This window comes from Pygocentrus nattereri, chromosome 7, assembly GCF_015220715.1.
Source record: "Pygocentrus nattereri isolate fPygNat1 chromosome 7, fPygNat1.pri, whole genome shotgun sequence".
Taxonomy (NCBI): Eukaryota; Metazoa; Chordata; class Actinopteri; order Characiformes; family Serrasalmidae; genus Pygocentrus; species Pygocentrus nattereri.
The window spans coordinates 7,479,826-7,503,165 of NC_051217.1; the positions used below are offsets into that span (position 1 = coordinate 7,479,826).

The 23,340-nt window shown below is 39.3% G+C and overlaps 1 protein-coding gene across 1 annotated transcript in view; it reads left to right on the forward strand.

Annotated features, from left to right (window-relative positions):
• Nucleotides 1-23,340, forward strand: part of tmtc2b (transmembrane O-mannosyltransferase targeting cadherins 2b) — a 137,161-nt gene that overhangs the window by 65,694 nt on the left and 48,127 nt on the right. Inside the window, exon 2 of the mRNA XM_017686806.2 lies at nucleotides 2,611-3,187. Within this exon, the coding sequence (XP_017542295.1) occupies nucleotides 2,611-3,187 (577 nt within the window). The remainder of the gene's footprint in view (nucleotides 1-2,610; nucleotides 3,188-23,340) is intronic.

Here is a 23,340-nt window from a genome sequence, read left to right on the forward strand (position 1 = left end):
TATAGGGTGATTACCAGCAGGATTGCATTCAAATCTACATGCATGCAAATTAGTCATCTTTGGTCAAAATTTGCAGCTTTGATGATTAATGTCACAACATGTCAACTTAAGTCTTATAGATTTGAAGAGTTTTTAATTTAGGGATGGCCAGGAGAGATTTTTGAAGAATTCCCCTCCCCAGCAGCAATTCACAGACTTTTATTCAGCCAGTCTGTATAATTTTAGTTAGTATTTTATTTTGATTGGCAGAGGATCTGCAGTGTTTTCACAAAGATACTTGAATCAGTCATTCAACCTGGTTTACACATCGCCAGCTTCTACTGCAGCAAACTGATCTGGAGGTAAATTATTGTATTCTTGTTTGTTGTTGTGTTCAATTGTACAGTTGAACTAGTTATAAATCAAGCTTTTGTAAAATGAAGATGGCCAGATTTTGATGCAGAGTTGAGATAAAATTAACAGTTGCATAATTTGAAAATAAAGTAGTTTTTTTTTTTTTTTTTTTTTTTTTTTTTTCCCCCCACATGTATATAGTTTCTTTCTTCAGTAGTTTTCCAATGATGGATATAAACTTAAGTGTGAATTATCATTATTTGTGAATTAGGCTAATTATGACTTTAAAAATGTGCAAGACACATTAAAAATTTGTGGACGATACGGGACCATTTACAAACTACGATCTTCAAAGTCCTGCACGTTGCATCAATGTTGGAAGCTAGTCAGATTTTTCAGGATCACCAAAATCATCAAATCCATCTACAGCGATTGCTTATTTTCCTGTGTTAGTGCTTTAGTCTCCGTGTACTAAAATTTCTGAATGCATCACTTTTTTCACTGCTCACCACTGTGCATGTCTAAACTCAAACAAATGATCCTGTACAAAAATGTACAATTTGACACATTTCCATATATTGCTCCACTCAGATTTGGCCTTTTTGATCAACTTTTCAATGTTTGAGGCACAATGTTTGTCCCCTGTAATCCACACGACAGCTGTGCTTTTTGCGGAATGTTTGGTGTGTGCGCTCTGACCAAGAGATCAATACGACATTGCGGTATTCCAGTACTATCTATCACGCTGGTTCAAGGACAGACTTTGGCTTTAGGTGCTGGTCATGCTTGAAGGTGAGAGCCAGGTCTGGTCAAAGATGAATAATCTTCAGAAAGCTGGATAACTCTGTCATACACTTTCATCTTCTCTTTGCCCCTCCATTCCGCAGACACACACACACACACACACACACGTGCACACACACCCTCATGCTGCACTTCACACTCTCCCGGTAGGAATGTGAGTTCAGCCCTGTCCTTTCAGTGATCTGTCAAGGCTGGCTTGTCAGCTCTAAGAGCTTTCCACGGTGATGAATGTCTATGGCTGCCCACTCTGGGCCCCTCGAACAATAACTGAGCAAGTGTCATGATATGAGAGCGGCCATGCCTTTCACTGCCCAAAGCAATGTCAGTGCACAGAGAGTTCCCATTCAATTTCGCTTTCTTAGCACTCAGAGAGCTTTCCTATCAACACCTTTGAACTGACCATCAGGCTGAATTCATTAAGTCACATGGAGAATTTAAACGCATCATCTGATTGTCAGCTCATATTACTTTCAACAGAACAGTCATTAAAGATTAGGAATGTTTTTAGGAAGGAATTTTTTTTTTTCTATGAACCAAATCAGTCCAGTCAGTTAATGTTCATGTCTAGTGTTTGTATTTTCATAGATAATACAACTATACATACTTTAAAACCATTCAAGTTAGGGTTAGGGTTAGTAAAAGCCATTTTTACTGCCATTTATTTTTAGAGGCTACAATATAATCAATCCATGATTAGAATGTGGATAGTGTGACAATGAACTGATACTTGTACCTCGTGTGTGCCGATACCTTTCCATCGGGTGGTGTGGTATGGTTACAAGTCTGTAATCAACGCAGAGTAAAAGGTAGCAAGAGGTTCAGAACTTGAAGCGACTTTGTGACTGTTTTTTAAACTGTTGTTTACTATTAACACCATCATCGTGTAAGAATTCATGTGACCACCAAATAACCTCCAGAGAACCCCACCAACTCACACAATTCTGTTATGTGAAACTGACACTAGGGCTCCACCGGGGTACAGATAGTTCTAGGTTTGGTTCTGGGTGTATCTGTAACTATACCGGTTTTACTACACAAGTTTACTTCAGCATTGCTTTGACAAATGGCTGAACAGCAGTTGAGGCGTGGTGATTGCAGAAATTGCAACAGAATGTTTCGCTGAATGTTTTTTTTTGTGGATAATGTCTATGTGTGACATAAATTGAGCACATTTGGGTCGCCTTGACAAGTATCTAAATTTGATCAGATACTAGGTGATAATATTTAGTTTTTCTTATAAGAACAACTAAGTATATTTTCAAATGGATTTTGGTGGAGTTCACAATAAAGGTTTTGCTTGCTTGCATCATGTGAATTCCAACTCTGTAAGTGCCTAAAAACGTCTTGTTCACAATACAGCGTAGTAAAACTGATACCAGTCCGTTCAGATATGTCTTCATTGTCTATGATGGCAATATTCAGTTCAGTTCTACATCCTTACGGAGACGTTTCTTTCTTTCTTTTTTTCCACAGCCGGGCTATCAAAACCAACCAGGACCTTCTCCCTGAGACCCCCTGGATCAACATCTTCTATGATGACTTCTGGGGCACGCTGCTCACCCACAGCGGCAGCCACAAGTCTTACCGGCCGCTCTGCACTCTCTCCTTCCGCCTCAACTATGCTCTGGGCAGCATGGAGCCATGGGGCTATCACCTGGTGAACGTGGGGCTGCACTGCATCGTGACGGCGCTTTTCTCTAGCCTGGCAGGCCTGCTCCTGGGCCGGGGCTGCTGGAGGCTGCTGGCTGGCCTGCTCTTTGCCTCCCACCCTGTCCACACTGAGGCAGTGGCAGGGATTGTGGGCAGGGCAGATGTGGGGGCTGCGCTTTTCTTCCTGCTGGCACTGCGCTGCTACATAGGCCACTGCACCCTGCGGGCTGAGGGGGCCTATGGCCAGTCCTGGGCATGGTTTCTGGGCAGTCTAGCATGCTCTGCCTGCAGCATGCTGTGGAAGGAGCAGGGCGTCACGGTGCTGGCTGTGGCAGCTGTGTACGACGTGTTTGTCTTCCACAGGATGACTCTTAGGCAGCTGCCAGGAATCTTCTGTAAGGTAAACTGCTATTTTTTCCTCCCCCATTTCATTTCAACATTACATTTACTGCTATGTAGAGTCCATGATGATGCTTATTTGATAAGAAGACATACCAAGTGTAGTTTTGTTGTTGACTCATTCTTTACTTTAAAAAGCGCTGTATAATGCTTAAAAACAGTCTTTCCTATAAAGTCTTCAAATTGGCAGCCATCTTTGCAATGCCATCTTTTTCCATTGTGCAGTTTCACCAGCAAGCTGTTGGCTATTTATATTGAAGGGTGAGACTTTCTCCATAAATAGATGCCATGCTGAGCATTGTGAGCTTTTCCATTCATTCCTCAACCAGTAACCTGTCTCCTCCTCTATAATGTCTGTGATAATATTCATATGACACAAACGGTCACTCTACAGGTTGCAGTATGCTACAGGAAGCATTGGTGGCTTCTATTGCTTTATTGCACCAAATCACAAAAACACATTTTTAAACGATTAATTAATCTTAAATTTGTGGAAATAATCATCAGATGCAGCCCTAACTGAAAGCTTTTCCCCTCGTTTTTAAAACCCATGTTGTCATTTCCCTGCACACCCATCCTCTCATGAGTGCTCATTGACCCATAAATGGAAAGCTGATATCTTTGTAGACCTGGTGGGTGTGTGTTGTTTGCTTTTCATTAGGATGAAATTTGGAAAACACTTCCTCTGTGTGTGTTCAGCTGGGTGATCCTGTGTGAACTGGAGTTTTTTCCTCTAACTACTACAAAAATATACAAGAGCAGAGGGCAAGCAAAGGGAAAATTTTGAGCAGGGTTTGTTTACGTGCAACTGGCCAACGCTATTTGGGTTTTCTCATAAGAGCGGGGAAGTGTAATTGCATGCGGATCTTAATATAGACCCCAATAAAGGTTTTACTTTCTTTATCCGTTCACAGTAGGAATATTCAGAATCCTGTGAATGCCCGCTCTATACCCATTCTGCTCTTGGGCACAACTAAAATATCTGTTTATTCATGCCATGTCATGACTGTAGTGTTTATTCTGTAAGCATCTCCTTTAATGAACCCACGATAATTGCAAAATTTCCACAGTAGTCAAACTAATAAACTTGAGAATGGTTTGCTAATGTTCCAAAATTGTTTAACTACATTACAGAACACTTGAGATGAATGGTGCTCTAATGACAAATAATGATGTTGATGTATTTTGTTTACATGAAAAAGTAATTAGTGCAGTGATTAATCATGGGCAGAAACAAAGTCAGCAGTGTGTGGAGAGAGAGAGAGAGAGGTCCTTACTCACTGAAATCAATGAAAATAAACTGATTTCACATAGGAATGCAGTTCTCTTCTGGAACAAACCTCTTTTCTGAGCATCAGGCCATCAGGGTAGGTTTTGCTTAGCTGTGACTTGTCAGGAGCATTTAACGTCCACTGTCAAGACTCTGTGACTTTACTGACCCCCAGTCAGTCTGCAGAATTAAACATGACATGTGCACAACTGTGACTAGAGGTTAGAAAGGGCTTGGGGACCCAGGGATGCAGTTTAACCCTCACATATAGAGACTAGAGTGAATGTATACACGTGTTCACGTAAATGTGCCAGGAATTAGAAACGATAGATAATGAAAATGCATCATGAGAACTGATGGCTGAAAAACGGTTGTTGTAAAATGTTGAAAGAATGTTTGGATCATGTTTGACGTAACATGATTGAAAACAGGTCCATAATTGAGCGAAAACTTTTTTTAATCTGTCTCATAAATTCATAAGATTATTATTTAGATAACATATTATTAGGAATGTTATTTGATCCATCTGTCTGGGTCAAAAGGTTATTTTACCATTTATTTATATAGAATGAAGTATTAGCAGCTTTTTTTTTTTTTTTGCTATGTTGGTTTGTCCTGAACAGAAACCATATGTTTGTTTCATCATGTCACGCCTCTTCAGTTGGTATTTATTTAGAACAAAATCAATGGACAGTTAATCTAACATTGTGTTACATTAGTGACACCATTAAGTAATTAAATCACTTATTTAATTGAATGAAGGAAATATTAACATTTCAGTTTTTTTTCAGTCTAGATTAGATTTGACCAATAGTTTAAACCAATATGTGAAGCATTTATTGGGTTCCAAAGGAGCATTTAAGCAACATCATTTAACTGCTCTTGTTACCTAATGCGAATACATTATATGCTTCTTTGTAATGCTAATATAGGAAAATCTATCTCAGGGTCTGTTAGTGATGAAAATTCTTCACTGAAAATAAAAACTGAAGAACACTGAGGCAGAAATCTACATTGAAAACTGAGAAGAACTGCCAATAAAATGACGTTTACATAAAATAACCTCACTGTAATACAATTAGTGTATAGGCCATCTTGGGTGTTGCGTTCCCTCTTGACCTCTTGATACTCTGCATGAATAGTGATTGCAAATCTCTTGTCCAAATGTCATTGTTCTGCCTGGCGGACATTTCCGCTATTGATCTACTATTGCTCTGACTGTTTGAGCACATCTGCTCTTATCAGTGCAGGAAAGCAAAGGAAACGGACAGCGTTTTAAATAAATAAGCCTTTTTTTAGATTTTGACACTGTTTGCAGGCCTTTATCTTATTTTTGGTTGAACATTTTTGCCCTTCTTTCTCGTTCAGATGAAACTGAACGTGTCATTTTTAACCATTTTCAGCCAAAACTTTTCAGTGGTTGAAATTTCAGTACATCGCTCCTGTCTATTTTTTTAAATGTCTGCATCATCTGCATCAGCTTCAGCAGATATGGCCATGAAAAGTAGAATAATAGCATTGTCTCACATTTCCCACATCAACATATTCCTAGTGATTTTACTTGTTTTTCACTACATTCTATGAAAAATATTATTCTTTTTGTTTTTGTTTTCATCTCATGTTAACCATTTCTAATCACTGCTGTCTGTGGAGACTGTATAGGTAATCTTCACCCATAGACTGCAGTTCTGTCTTTCCACCATTGTCGATTAATGCTTGAACACAAAGATGTCTGTACAGGCATCTGAAGGACATGGTCCCTCTCAACTGATAACCTTGCCCTGATTGGATATGTAGCCATCAGCATCTCCTGTCAATCCAGCCTGGCATTGTTAATATATGAGGCCTCGTGCTTGTGCACTTTCTTCTCTAGACCCACTTGCTTCACATGGAACTGTACTGTATACTGTACCCAAGGGCCTGCCCAAGTCTTCACTTTGCTGTTACCCTGTGGAGTGGTTCAGTGGGATTAGCACTTAGTCAGAGGGAAATAATTCCAGATTTTCGTGGTCGAGGAGAGACTGTCACCCTGACTCATAAAGACAGTGCATAAAGGGGATGTGGGGGAAAGTAGAATTACCGTGTAAACATTTAAGCTTTATGAAATGTCTGATCCTCAGTCCAAGAGACAATTACGTTGTCTTCCACACTGCATTTTTTATGATAAGTGCTGGATTGAGAGCTGGGTGTGTTGATCAGAGAGACAAATTACTTCCTGTAGCTCGGTGTGTGAGGGCTTCTTTAGTGCAGTGAGGAAACAGACTAAATATGTTGTGATTAAAGCAAAAAACAAAGCGTTGAGGTACTAAGTCGCAGCTGTCAACGGCTCATAATAAACACATTTATATTTCTCTCTACACCACACTTACAGGGTAGTATGTCTAACAGCATAGATGTGTGAATAGACTCAGTAGCTGAGGGCCATGTTAACGTTCCCTTGTCAAAGCAGTGGACTGGCACTGGCATGCACGCATGGATCTGTGATTGATTATAAAAGCAACCGCTTATTCCGTTATGGTTTGACGACTGTTACATTATCCTGGAGTGGCCTATTTACTATGAAACCGTGTTCTAATGTCTGCTGTAAGTGCATGCGTGTGGCTTCTGCCCAGGGTAATATCACTTGGTGAGACTGAGCTTGCGAAACATGTAGAGTATATGGGCAAAAGTAAAAGAACACCTGACCATTGCACTTATATAAGTCTCATTCCAAAACCATGGGCATTAAAATGGAGTTGCTCCTCCTGTGCAGCCACAACAGCCTCCACTCTTTTGTGAATGCTTTCCACAAGGTTTTGCAGTGTGTCTGTGGGATTTTATGCCCACTTAGTCAATTAAGCATTTTTGAGGTCAGGCACTGATGTTGGAGAAGGCCTGATTTGCAGATGTTCTAATTTATCCCAGAGGTGTTCAGTCAGGGTGAAGTCTGGGCTCTGGGCAGGCCACTGGAGTTCCTCACCACTAAACTCATCAAAACGTGTCTTACTAAGGGGCTGAGCCCAAACCCTGAAAAACAAGTAGCATTCTTCTGGCATCCACTGAACCCAGAATAATCAGGCTGCCAGATAGAGAAGTGTGATTCATCACTCGAGAGCACATTTCGACTGCTCCAGAGTCCAGTGAGAGGGTACTTTACACCACTCCACAAGTGTAAAGCAGTGTGCAGCTGCTGGGCCTTGGAAACTCTTTTCATCAAGCTTCTGATTCGCCGTTCATGTTCTAATGTTACTTCCAGAGGCAGTTTAGGACCATGCATGTGTCAACCACAAGGCCAGTGGACCAAATCAGGTCTGCAACACAGTGCTATCAGGCCCACAATATATATATTGATTTTCTATTAATATTAGCCCATTTCACAAAGCCCTGCACTACAGTTCCCAGCATGCAATGCTACGTAAAGTGTGCTTCCACCCATTCCCACTCCCCTCCAACAATGATCTGTGGGCAAAAAGACCACCCTCCTGGAGACAGACTGGGGACTGAGATTTTTTTATGACCCTTTTAGTGGTTAGTTGGACACCCCTGCTGTAGTGAGTGATGCAACAAAGGGTCGGCGATTTTTATGCGCTCAACACTCAACAGCCTCTGTAAGTTTGTGTGGTCTATCACTTTGTGGCTTATGTTTTTGCCCCTTTTGCCCATATAATGTCCAGTATTTCATTTATGCAAATTTATTTATGTTTGAGTTCTGGTCTTTAAAATTTACATTTATAATTCAGCACACACTGTTATGTGACTCTCATGTCAACTTTAATTAATGGAAAGTAGAGTGCTTCTTAAATGCACTCTAACGATTAATACATTATATGTGGTGTGTGCTGCTGTAGAGATACGGAGTTCTTGTTTAAGCAGTGTAATTATTATCCCTTCCTTGCAGTGTGTTTATTAGGCCAATAATAGGCCATATACAGGATATAGCCATTCCTCATTTGCTGTCTAGCTAAACACCACAGAGGGATTAATCACGCTAAAAGCTTCTGTGTCCATTTCCTGAGAGTCAATGTGAGCTGAGCAGTGCATCCCTCTGCTTCTAGGGGATCAGCTAAATGCCACTCAAGCAAGCCAGACTCTGATGTGAATGGGTACACGTGGTGATTGCATCCTTTTTTTTTCTAACACTGTCCAGCTACATTTTACATGTTATACCTGTTTTAGTCAAGGACAGATGGCTAGATGGAGAAGGATATTACATGAAGTAGACCCTTATTGTTTTGTGTGTTTATGTAGAAGTGGGCGACTTAACTGTTATCATTATGATAAATTATGCGGTTTACTAAGGATATCACCAGTGTCATCAGTATTTCTAATACTGCTTTTACATAAAAATGTAGAAATTAAGACCAGCAAAATAGAATATTAGTCTTATTAATATACCTACCAACATAGTAAGATTGAAATAAATAATAGATTTATACTGAAATATTGCTAATTTCCTCTGTGGATTTCCTCAAAACAAAAGTGATCCGCAGATGATAGCTGACTATGCATCACATATATTACACCCCCAGTCAAATTATACTGAACACACTTAAAATATGGCATTTTCTGTGTATTTATCGCCAAATCTCTCTTTATTTGCTAAATTTAACATCATTTTAACGTAAAAAGTCAAATATAAAACTTTTGCACAAGCCGCATTTCATGATATGTTTTGTGTTATGTTGCTTTCAGAAAATAAAATTTTATTGTGCATTAAAAATGTAAAGAAGCATCTTGTCTGTAGAAGGTGTGCTTACTTTCACAGAAACATGTCATTTGACCAAGGATGCCAAAACCTTTGCATATGACCGTATTATCCAATGTGAAAATGTGTTCAAGTATTACATTTTGCCGTAGTCTGGGTCTTGACAGCATGTAACTCAGAGTGGAAACAAAAATGAGCAGTATAGTGTTTTACAGTCACTCTCACTTGTGTGAAAATCCACTATTTCATCGGATTATTAGTTTGTTAGTGGTGGTGCTATTCTAGTCACCCCCACCCACACTCTGTACCAAACCCACTGTTGGTTGTGGCCAATTTGTCCATGCAGGCATTCAGATGCTAATGCTTTTTGTGTGCGCCAGCTTCTTATAGCCAGTCCCCCTATTCTTCACACCTCTGCTCTCTCACTATCATAATGGTAGCCTGACAGCCGTGCCTAGTGTCAAAGCAAGTTACTGTTGTTTTTCCTTTCCCTTAGATTGGCTATGCTCCACTGCCTCTCCCACCACTAACAAGTCACTTGTGTGTGCTGGGCTGTAATGCACAGATTGAAGAGTTTCTATTTCATTGTGCTCAGTGAGAGTATAACATGTGGGTGTAATATATAGTTTAGCGTCCTTTCTGGTGCACCGATATGTTATGAATTATTGCCTTAGATTAAAAAGATAATGTCAGTGTTTGATTTCAGTCAGTTTGCTCTTCACATGTCCATGCCTTTCGCAAACATGAAAAAGAAAGTGAGATAAGTGCATTAACACATGTCGAAGTAAAACAGGGCTGTGGTCTGTGTAGTTTTCTGGCAGCCGACATCTCCAAAGCTCTAGAGTGTTTTTATTGAGAGCTTTGGTAGAGCTCTAGGATGCTTTTGGTCATTGCTCACCCATTAAAAAGCCCTACACTCTGAACCAGCCAGAGTCCGCTTTTCTTGTGCTTGCTGACATGATTTGGGTTAATACCTTTTAATGTGTTCACTGTGTTCACTGAATATATATACGTGCTGTATCTGGGTCCTGACCATAGAAGAACAGACTAAAAGGGGGCTAACAAATGGACAGATGCACTACTGTCTGTAAATGTAGAACTACAAATTGCTCGTGTATGATAACTGGAGCAGAGCTGATCCAGTGGACGAGGAGTGTAGATACAAGGAGGTATGCCTAATGAAGTGGCCGGTCAGTGTATATATTAGTTAATTGGATAATTAGCAGTCAGCTATACTAGTCTTCTTGTATAATGAGCCGTCAGCTACACTTCTTGTCCTTGTATGTAATTTTACCTCGTAATTAATTTTTCTCTACACTCATAGTGATTATCATTTTCCTATAAAATTATCCATTATATAGACAATTATCTGTCAGCTTGAGCAGCATTCTCATTTTCATATCCTCGCAAGATAACCTCCAATTATTGTAATGTTCTGTCATTTTGCCTCATGATTCATTCGTCTGTGTTAACAATGCCCATTCCCATAATTAAAACCAGTGTTTTGTTTTTTTGTTTTTTTTTTTGTTTTTTTTTTTGGCAGTCTGATTTATACCTAAAGAAAATGTTACTAATTCTCTCTGCATCTGATTTCCTTTGATTTTTTTTTTTCTTTTCTTTTCTCTGAACAACATAAGAGGTCAGCTGATTATAGAAGTAGACTAAATAAGCATTAATATGCCTGATCTAATAGTTTTATGCCACTGTTAGTGTGTTCCATGGGTTACTACTATAGTCTTTACATCACCGAAATGTAGCATGGCTGGCAGCTATTATGTATTTGTGGTGTAGTCAGCTTATCTTTATGTGGAAAAATGCCTTTTATTAGCTCATTTTGTGTGTGGAACTGGTTAATAGGCTCATTTTCAATAACAGATACTGAAGTCAGATACAATTAACACACCTAGTTTGGCGAGCACACCATTGCTTTTCAATATGAGCTCACAATGAGTGTTCATTAGCCGCACGCAGTAAAATGGCTTTCCTGAGGACTTGGCATTTCCTCTGTTTTTCCACATTGCAAATTACATTGTTGGTCGGGTATTAAAGTGAAAGTTTGAGGAGCGCTGTAACAAGAAATGTTGCTCAGGGATTTCAACCCAAAAGGGAGTCGTTTATCGTTATTGTTTGAGTAAATATTGAAAAAAAAGCTTATTTACTGTATTGTGGTTTAGGAAGCGTTGTTGGAAAGCTGCACTTCTTAAACTTTTCAGCCTTTTAAAATGACAACTTACAGCTGGGGACTGTTTTAGTCTGGAATGAGACTGAATGAAGCATGCGCTGTTTTTGCTGACAGAATTAGACCAGCCGTGCGGCTTTTTTATCAGAAGAGGGAAGCTTTCTGTTTTTACTGAAAATTGCATTTGTTTACAACGCGCAGATCTAAAAGGGATATATTTAACAGTAATTCATTTATGGAGGAGGTGTTCGGGGGTGGGCGAAATTATATTACAAATTCTTCTACTGTATGCCTTACTGTAAAAGCAACATTTTATGCTTTATTGCATGATTACTGTTCATTTCCTGAATTGAACATACTGGAAAGAAATAAAGCATAAAATGTTGCTTGTACAAATGTTATGGCTCATTTTAATATTTCTTTTTTCCTATTATGTTAAACTTTGCACGTCAGTGGAAGTTGTGCACTAAAAATGCCACATTTATGTGTGTTTGTTTTACACTCAGGAACATAAACAAAACATATCATTTGATCATTCAAATTTTTGCCCACAACTGTACATGTGCATCATGGGTACATATTTTTAATATGGCAGTGCTGGTGTATTGTCTCCGTTCGAAGTTAAACCTTTGAAAAATGAAGTGAAGCAAATCATACAGAGGATTATAAAAATGCCCTCAAGTATGGAGATATTTTTGCCCCTTTGACCACCCCGCTATGTCGCTCTTTGGTTCCTCTCGGCTGTCTTGTCTCTTTTTAGCAGCCTGTCAATATATTCCTTACATCCACGAGCAATGTCCTATTCTATAATGTAGTGGTACTGAGTGGGTGGCTACAGGAGAATTCATGGGGATGCAGCCTTGGTATGTCTGTCAAGGTTGTGTTGGACCTCACTTTGGACGCGTGTGGTTGTGTTTATGGGGGCAGGTGTGGACGTAATGCATATCCTTGCCCTCTGGTATAAATATGCGTACACACACACACACATGGATACACGTATGAGCACATGCTCACAGATGGCTTCTCTATGCTCTGTAGGCTTCTGTCAGTGTGTGATGAAGTGATGCTCTGTGAAGGCAATACTCCTGCTCTGAAACACCTGCCCACCAGCTGGTCTAACACTCTCTCACACACACACACACACACACACACACACACACACACACACACACACACACACACACACACACACACACGTACATATGTACATGTGGCACCTGCATGCAGACTTGCATGACTTTATAGCAGTGCATAGTGCGCACACACTCTGACACGCAGTACCTGTATGTGGACTTGCATTACTCTACAGCAGTAGCAGTGCAGAGCAGCAGATCCCTTGTGTGGTCTATGCTCCTGTATTCATTTCAAAATGTATATTATAGGGAAAAGTGGATTACGCTGCATCTCAAAAATATTTACTCGCATTGAAATACTAATAAACATTTACAGAATGTTAATTTATGTCTGTTTATTTTATCATTTTTAGTCCAGAGCAGTCATATCAGTTGTTTGTCTTATGTCCAACATCTTACGATGTCAATCTTTTGTATCATAAAACTGTATTTAAAACTACAACTTATTCAAATTTTAATGATCTTTTTGTCCTGCAGCTCCTGCACTGTACTAACAGTGTGTGGAGACTACTCTTCTCTGAAAAAGAGGAAGACAGGTGTGATTTTGATTTCCTTGCAATAAACAGAGCTGCCCTTTGTGCTGTCACAGTTTAAGCCTTCTTTAAATCAGTTTAATTAGGACAAAAAAAGGGCACTTCCCCACCCACCGGAAGTGTGACGGGGCCAACTCAGAGGCCTGGACAGATTTCTGTATTGTCACTATACTTACTTAAAGTAATTTCAGACTTGTTTCTCCATGTTATAGCAAATTCTGCGCAGTTATCACCCAGTAATTTAAAGATCTCCTGCCATTTGATTTCTTTTTTCAGGCATTGTTTGCTGTTTTAGCTTCAGTGGACGCATGGAAAGTGCTGCTGTTCTGCGTTCTGAGGGGAGATGATGTGGATATCTGGAATGAATTTATAATGCAATCAACTAAACCACCTATAACTTACTTATTTTACCTTTTCCATGTGCTAACAATAACTGTTCTGTCTTGAGACGGTTTATAATTAAATTTCCTTTTCTACAATTTTTGTGGCTTAAGAAATAGACAGAACGTCTGAATACTATTAAATAATTATCAACAAACATATAAAGCAAAGGAAATTTGTTGATGGCCACGATGTTTGCTGGTCAAATGTAACAAAAAAATCAATCAGGTGTTGATTTTAATATGCAAAGACTACATTGCGAGATCATATGAGCAAATCGTTTTAAAGCAGCACACTGCGGCGTGAATGGTAATTTGTCGCTCCACATTTCTGAATTTTATCTTAGTGTGTACATGCAATGCTTTACTGATAGGTGTAAACCTGTGTTGCCACACTAAATGAAGTTGCTCTGGCTATAGCCTAGCTACATTTTAACACCTGACAATGAGCATCAGCATTTAATTCTCCATTTAGTGGCACCAGTTTATTCTTCTCATTATACATGACAGCAGGGGTGCATTGCCAAATTTTTCTAGACCGACCATCTTTTTTTTTTTTTTTTTTAATGTACATCTATCTTGTAACTACATATTTGTCTGTTTAATTCACTTACTATACAGGTGTGCTTTGTCATTTGTTTATATTATTTTATATTATATATTGTTTATATATTATTATTATTATATATACATTATTATCCCCATGTTCAGTAGCCAGTTACCCTTTTTCTGAAGACCCACTTTTATAGCACATGCTGTTTTTATGTTGTAACAGATGTTCAGATGCTGCCCTTTCCACTACCATTTCTCATGGAATAGAAAACTCGACACATAGTTTTGGACAGCCTTGGAACACACGCACACACACGCACACGCCCACACAATTTCTTCTCCTTCCTTTCTTCTCCACAAGACATCTATAATTAAATCCAAAAAACATCCACGACATTTGAAAAGCAGAAAAGTTTCTGGACCTCAGCAGCAGCTTTTTCAGACATAATTCAGTTCTCTCTTTTTTTTCCTTTTGTTTTCTTGCGTTTAACTGAAAGGGAGTTTCTTTTGTTGTGTGCCGTCTCTTTTTCTGTCTCTCTCACTCTCTCTTTCTTTCAGTCTTCTTGCAACATTGTCCCTGTTTTTTATTCATCACCCACCAGCTCTGCTGGGTTTGGAGCACTGTGTGAGAACTGTTGCTTGAACTGAGTGTTTTTATTTTTCCCAGAGTTCTGCAGTAGAAAGTGCAGGCTGCAGTGGTGCCAATGATGTGTCATAGCTGCTCTATATATAGTGCTGTGTGGTTAGTGTGTCTGTGAGCACTGCTCTTCTCCTGTCTGCTCTCTGCTCTGTGTTCATCTAGCATGGAAACAGGGGTTCATCCCCCCAGCCCCCCCCAGCCCCCACCAAAACACTATTACACGCTCCTGCTCTGATAATGCTGAGCTGATGCTCTCAGTAGTTGCTCCTTTCTAGTGATGCATGGCAGTCATGTGGACTCTGTTACCCTGTCATAGCCGTGCGCAGAGGTAAACATAAAGGTAGAGGTTCATTTGTCGGTAAACTACATGTGTTGCTGATTATCTAAGTAAAAATGTTAACACACACTCTATGGGGAACAAACCTAAACACAACATTGTTCTGGAAAGTTTAGTGCACAAAGTCTAGTTGTTAGAGTTTAACATTTGGGATGGGGGGAACGACGTACCTATTGCACAGGCCACGTTTTATGTTTTATCTTTTTTAACATACAAAATATAGCAAATAAACAGTAATGGTATATTAAAATGGAGGGCATTCTCCATAGAGGGATGTGTTCAGAAAATCAATGAAACTTTTATAAAAATAAAAGATAAAAATAAAAATAAAAATAAAAGATACTTAGATAATCAGAAACACATGTAGTTTACCAACAAATGAACCTCTACCTTTATGTTTACCTCTGCGCACGGCTATGACAGGGTAACAGAGTCCACATGACTGCCATGCATCACTAGAAAGGAGCAACTACTGAGAGCATCAGCTCAGCATTATCAGAGCAGGAGCGTGTAATAGTGTTTTGGTGGGGGCTGGGGGGGGCTGGGGGGATGAACCCCTGTTTCCATGCTAGATGAACACAGAGCAGAGAATATATATATTCTAAGGCAGGGATGCCAAAATTGTTTTATAAGAATTTGGCCCACCAGACAGTTACCATAACATCTCCTCACCCAATATGTATGTAATTTGCGATATATAACTTATTCAATTCTTATTTGTTTTGTTTTTCTAATTTTTCATTGTGTTTTCAAAGTTTTTTTTTTTTCAAATTGAATTTTTATGTTCTGAATATAGAATATAGTTGAAATATATTGAAACCTACCTACCTTCTTTATTTGTGTTTTGTTTTGTCATTTTGTCTCCCAGCCCACCACAAGCATTTTACTTTGCCCACCAAAAGCAAAATACTTGGGCACCACTGTCCTAAAAATCCCAGAACATCACAGAACTTTCTCCCAGTGAAGAGCTGCGTGGTACTCTGTGGTATCTGACCTATGCACCCTGTCAGTTATTTATGGAAGAAATTTATTTTACATTTTAGTTTCAGGGGTTTCTCGTTTATAGGCATAATTTCTCCATGAAATATTTTTTATTTTCTGTAGAACTTTATTAGCCCAGTATGACAAATCCTTTAAATTCTATAGAAAGCTCAGCAAACACATTCACAAGAGCAATTTCAACACAATTCGATTATTGAATTACACAAATAACTGTGTAACAGTTTGAAACCAGGACTAGAGATAAAAAATGAATGTTTATAGAAATACATCACCGATACTCCCCTCGCTCTCTTCCAATGCTTTACAGTAAGCAATGTGAGTGAGCGGCAGTGACAAAACCAGAGTGCTCCTGCTGTTAGCAGTGAGCCTGTTTACTCCAGCTGCAAGCAGCAGAGCATGATGCAGTGCGATGCGATGTGTCATTTTTGATGGACACCTTGCCTCTATTTGTTGATGCATTACAACACAGCCATTTCACACTCTCAGAAAAGATATGAAACTGTCCCTGGCAGTAGCCCTCTTGTCTCTGAGGTGGTAGCCTCAAGGGTATATCTCAGTCCTTTTAGTCAGGGAACATGATTGTAATTCTACTTTTTTTACCTGGGGGAAAAACTTATTTAAGCTACACAATTGGACCGTAAAACCTCTGTTGTACTTTTTGAGGGTATGTTTATATTGTTTGCACCTTGATGAATGAAAAATGTACCTACACTGTACCCTCATTTTTAACAGTGCACCTCAAAATGAAAGAGCAGAAACTCATGGATCTCTACGTCCCTTACAGTGATCATTTAGCAGAGAAACTGCCTGGGTGCTGGAAGCTGGTTGTGAGCACTGTTTTGTATCACTGATTGTTAAGGATGCTTAGCAGATACAAATGAGCTGTTACAACTGAGCTGCCCAACACAAGGGAGCTACGCTATTTTCATTTATTGAATCAATGTTGCAAAACCACAGTTGCACAGCTCTGTTAGTAAGGCAGCTAAGTTCTATGTCTGTGGGATGTCTATGTTCTGACTTGATGTGTGTACTTGGCGTTTTCAGTGTAGACGTCCTGAAGACTTTGTGATGAAATGCAGTAGAATTTCTCTATTAATAGACAGCGTGCTGCACATATTGCACTTTCTGCATACCTTATTGCGCATCTTGCACAACTAGACACTTTATGTACAGTATATGCACTTATTTATTTATTTATTTATTTATTTATTTATTTATTTATTCAGTGAGGTCATTATATTCCATTACCTGTAACTTCTTGCACAGTAATTATTGCACTGCATCTCTCATCTCACGTTATAGATACCATCACAGATTGTTGTATTTTTTTCTATTTGTATATATGCCAGTAGATAGGGTGTGGTATATTTATTTTTGTTATGTCTACAACCTTATTAATAATGTACTGTGTTGTGTGTCTGCTAATGGCTGCTAAAGTATCTATCCATCCACCCACCCATCCATCCACCCACCCACCTACCTACAACTACATTTGTATGCTTGACACAATGTAAGGGTCTCTTTTTTGCCATCTTTCATGGAAATAATCTGTTAATAATTCTGTTAATAATCAAAACTAGGCCTCTGGGTGCACCATATCGGAGTGAAATAGGAGCAGAGGGGTCCATCCGTGTTTGAATGGCTGTCCTTTTTTCTGAAGTCACTTATGAAGTTGTAGGTTTGGGATTTTTGGGGCTAATTTTGCTTGCACAACAAGCCTAGAAAAAGATCTGTTTATCTGAGCCAGGCCAGTCTGTGTTGTCTATAATTATTGCTCTGTAGAATTAAAATATTTTTTAGCACATAAATATCAAAATTCATATCCAATATTGACCAAAATTGCACAAATAACTTGTTATTTGGTGTAATGGTACAGAATTTAATAATGAATATGAATATCTGAAGTGCATTGTAGGCTGATTAGAATATCTGCTTCTAGCATGGCTCCCCTGTTCCCCTGTAGCTGAACAGAGTCACCAGATTATTAGAAGTGAAAACACGGCTGGCAAATGTTAATTGGTTAATTCGGGCTGAGCTGTGTTTTGTCTGCTGGTCTGAAAAGCAGCTTGCTAACCTAATACGAGCAGCGATGTGTCTCTGGTTAACTAAACAGAGAATTCTGATGGTTCTGCTGTACCTCCTGATTCTGTAATTAGCTCACTGTTTAACATTTAGCCGCTGGCTCGCCAACTCGCTTATTTTCCCTGCCTGTAAAGAGTGGGCAGAGTTTATACTGAGCTTATGTATTTGACAGCCCACATGATGAAGTGAAGCAGTGTGAGTCGAGTGTTTGCTGTAGGATGTTTAGGGTTGTAACAAGCTTTTTCTAATGCTAATCCAAAACGAGCAGAAAGGTCAGCACCCACACACTCCCCAGGCTCCTAAAGATGCTGAGAACATTCCAGAATGTCCTCAAAGGGCAGAGCTCTCATCTCACCTTCCATAGCCTGATATCTGAACCATGAACCCTGTCAGCTATTTAAAGAAGAAACATTTTACATTTGAGTTTCAAGATTTTCATGTTTCTGGCCTTCATTTCTCCATGAAATGTTTTATTTATTTTCTTTGGAATTTCTAGGGGCCTGTATGACAAACTTGTTTCACATTTATTGGAAGCTCTGCTCTCAGTCAGATCGACCACATTTTAAAGTCTAAGGCTTTTTTAGAATTGTATATAAATCACTTCCAACATTTCCATTGTTTATTTCTTTATCCTTCTTAGCTTTTTTTGCTTTACTGTCTTACTTTCTTACTCTTTTGCTTTCGTTCTTTCTGTTCTCTTTCTTGTTCCCTTTTTTCTGTCTTGCTTTCTTGTTCTTGTCTTTTTCTTTCTTTGTCTTTCTGTCTCTTTCTTTGTCTTTTTGTCTTTCTGTCTTTCTTTCTTTGTCTGCCTTTCTTTCTCTCTGTCTTTCTTTCTGTCTTTCTTTTCAGTCCTGCTTTCTATATCATCTTTCTTTCTGTCTTTGTCTTTTTCTCTCTTTCTTTCTAAAGATTTATTCTCTCCCTATTTCTTGCTTTCTTTCTGTTTTGCATTCTTATTTTCTTGCTGACTTTTCTTCTTTTGTCTCTCTCTCTCTCTCTCTCTCTCTCTCTCTCTCTCTCTCTCTCTCTCTCTCTCAAAACTTATGAGTAATAATGATGAAATCAAAATGAATTAATCTAACATGTGGATTCTACTTTAAAGCAAGGAATATAGAAATTAGATACTGACTCATTTCCTTGGGCAGGTAAACCTAAAATGAGTACAAAAACATGTCTTAATACACTCTAAATACAACAGAAATGCAATACGAAATGTGACGATTTTGTTTGTTATAGTAATTTTTTCCTTTTGCAGCACTGATATCACAGAAGGCTGGAATATTTAACTAATTACAGCGCTTTGTCCTGTGCTGTGAGCATCCTGACCAATCACAGATCCTGAGTGCTTCTGTGTGATTTGATAAATCAACATTCATGTAATTAAGCAAAAGTCTATTGTTTTCAGTCAAAAAATGGGATTGGTCTTACATTTTGATTCAGCAGTGCTTTCAGTATATTCCAAGGCATATAACAATAACAATATTTAGCGTTATAATTGCAATACTAATGTTTTTTTCTATGTTGTGCAGCCCAAAAAAAAAAAAAAAAAGCATCCCAGCAAAATCTCCGTTATGATCATATTCCTAACCCTGATCAAATAACCGGATCTTACCTCCCACTTTTGCTTTCCCCACCACAGATACACACAGACATACACATTACCTATATACTCACACACTCTCTCCTGTTATCACCTATACAGTATGTATTGAGAGTTAAGGCTGGATGTGACTGCTTACTCAAGCTCACTGAACAATTCAGTGGTTACTGCAGTTTCAGTTAAAAGAGTAGAGAAAAATCTGTCTACATCTGTGACATGGAGAAGAAAAAAAGTGTCTCAGCCTTTGTCTCCAACCTAGACCTGTATACATTTCTAACTGCACACTTGTCTGTGCTACCCTAACAAGCATGGCAGTTTAGGCATGATTAATGACGACTGTGTGGGTTATCGGGTAATTGGCCGTACTCTCCTTCTAACCTTCTCTGATTATGCATGTGAAAATGGCGCCGTTTATGCTAATGGACGCACGAAGGATGGAATGATACTTTGCAGCTGCTTTCTCCCACAGAAACCCTCCTCCCTTTCGCTTTAAGAACATTTGCTGAATTACAAGTTGCATCCTTAATATCATTTGTGAGAGCGCTGTCTGTGGCCTTTTCTCTCAGCCCTCATCTCGGTCATGCCACGTTGGAATAATTATCACAGCGGTGTAGAACAGCCCGCTGGAGCATCATCTGGAACATGAATGCTAATATTCAGTGTGGGAAAGCTCTGCTTTTAACCCTGTGAGAGGTAGAAAAACACGAGTTGCTGGTTCAGTGATATTATACTAGCCTGGTGTTAATCTGTCTTTGTGATTGACTTATTCTATAGCTGTACCATTGCAGTGTGCAGAACCTCATGGGGCCAGACAGTCTCACTACAAAAATACTGGTAATGTCTGGCAAGTCCACCCCTAAAAAGGCCCCCTGTGCTGAAATTCAAGCTCGTAAACCAGACGGGGTAGGTTTCAAGAACTGCCATCTCTGACATGGCAGGGCTGTTGACTGAGGTGGAGAACACCCAATCTCAGATCTCATTTAATGTCCAAAGCAAAAGCTCCACAGTCACCTTGCGTGTTGAAGATGGTAGTGAGACAGTAGGCTCCTGCAGATGCTGTTGCATGAGGATGTTCGAGCTATAAATACCTGTGGGGTGTGTGACGGGATTCATAGATTGAGAAGAGGTAGTACAGTGCAATGAATATCTCGTTCGATATGTGGAAAATGGGTTCTGTGAACTGGATGTTAATTATTGGCAGAAAGGAGTAATTGCATTAGGGTGTACCAAAGGCCATAGTGTGAAGGAAGTAGCTGAATTTGTAGGTATATATGGTCATATAGGTCTATCAGCAGTGGCAAAAAATCCCATCGTACAGAAAAGTCTTGTTAGAATTTTGGTAAAAAGACGAAACTGACGGACTGGAACGCAGGTTCTTCACAGCTAATTTCTGAAAGAACACTCAGCAGGGAACTGTATACCTTGAACATATGGAGAAGAGTGGCATGCAGGAGGCCTTTGCTCACTGGTAACAGCGGGTGAAGAAACACACCAATTCTGTTTATGACTGGAAATGTTATCTGGTCAGATCTCAATTCTGCCTGTAAGTGAATGATGCTAAAACACCCTAGAACATCACAGGGCCTCCTAAAATTTAAACCACACCTTGCATGCAGTCCTCATTAAAGGTTTCTTGAGGTCTGCGTGCAAGGTGTGGTTTAAGTTTTAGGATGCTCTGTGACTTTCTGGGATGTTTTAATTGCACAGAAATGGATTCTTTGTTTGAGGTGACAGTAAATTTGAACCACAGTTTCAACATTGAGCTGCTGGACAACCAGGTATTGACTTTTGCCCATCATTTTAGTGAGAAACTTAACATTCCTATCCTGTATTCCAAGATAACAATTCTCATGTTCCCAGCACTGCACATGTGACTGACTGGCATGATGAACATTCAAGAACATTTGCACATCTGGACTGGCCCGCAAAATCGCCAGATCGGGAGACAGCCCCCCCTACTACACAATGATTAGGATTATACATTTTATTAGTTATATATTTGAGGTATAGATCTGGATTTTACACTGTTACATGACACTAATGGAGGCAAAAGTGAAAGTAACTGAACACTATCCACACCAAATGAACGCCCACATAGCCTTTGCAGTATGAATCCAACCAAAGCAAATGACAAAGATACAATGTCACGCAAAACCCAAAATCTGTTGTGGACTTCGGATCCGCCTCAAACTCACCCTAATGAGTCTGTTCCCACCCTAATCAGTCTATGCTCCCACATACATTTAAGACAGATTGCCTCACAGTTGTCTCCAAATGTGTATTCTTGTTACAAGATTATGTCTGGCACCGTGACACCAGCTAATTTGTTGTTGGCTAAAATTGCAAGCAAAGACGAGGCAGAAGCCTAAATGGATCTTGTCCCTTTGAAATGCTGATACAGGCATTGGATTTTACTCCATTAAAACTGATTCAAATAGGTTTTTAATAGATCATAGCAATAATAGCTGAGTTGCACGAAGCTTGGAAATCTGTGAATTCCATCAGTTTACCCGGCTGGGCTACGATGTTTTATATGGCTGCATATTTCTCATAAGCATAATAGCAGTTCAGACCATGATACCATGTGCCTTCAAAACAATAGAGCTCAGAGATGCATCGAGCCGACCGCATATCATTCTTGTGCCAACACTGGAAAGTTCAGCTAGCACATCTGGGAATTTCTCTGCTCTCACTTAATTGGTTTGTAATGTGGAAGAATGCTGCGCGGCAGAGCCTGTAACAAGCTATCATGCGGCAAGTAGAGGCCAAGGCTACAGGGACAAATGAGCAAGGCAGCATCCAAGATGCAAGCCAAGGAGAAAGCAGTTATGATTAAAATATTCATTCTATCCCTCCCTCCTCTCTCGTTTTGTTTTTACTTTCCTTTTTTTCCTCTTATTTTTTGGCAGAATGTCCTCAAAGACAGTAGGTGCTCTTTTATCTGCTCTTCCCTCCTATTTTGGCCCGAGATTTTACAATGAATGCTTTTCAGTTTCAGTTAGTGTTTTTGTATCATGAGGCATTCTCTGTGTTTTTCTTTTTTGTTATGTCAGTGTCTGAGAGAGTATCAGGAATATTCAGCAGACATAAATGTTTTCTTGTTCAGACTTCATTCGTCTTCTCTTCTTCAATCATATCAGGTTTTAACCATGTGATAATACTCTGGTAATAAAAGCTTTATTTCATTCAAGAGTTTTGTTTTCCGTGGACATGAAAACTGATACGAGTCATTTTAGATAAGGTAGTATAACTTCTCTCCAAATGCAATATCTAAGGTGAAAAGGATCAAAAGACACTTCCAGTGTAGTAGTTGTTGCATATTTTTGGATTGTTAATAGAAAACATTCATATGTATTACTGCATTTGCAGCAGTGCAATCAACTGACCCTCACTGTAGTGGTGCACTGACACGCAGAGAGAAACTCTGATTTCATAAAATGACCACCCTGCATTTGCGTGATTGAAACGTTTCTTCTGAAAATACATTATTTAGCAAATGGAGGTTAGCAACCGGCAGAAGGAGATTAGTAGAGACGTAGATATGAACTGCATGCTAATCCAAAACGTTATTTTTAATGTAACACTTTTGGCTCTTTGCATGCATTTTCATATTAGTTTGGCCTCTCTGGGTGCAGAGATATTATATCTGTCCACCAATGGTTAGGCTTGCCACTGTCTGGTTGGTACCGTCATGGATGTTAAAAAGGCCAGCTGAGTCTCTCACTAAATGCATTCTATCTCTCTCTCGCCAATGTGCTCTGC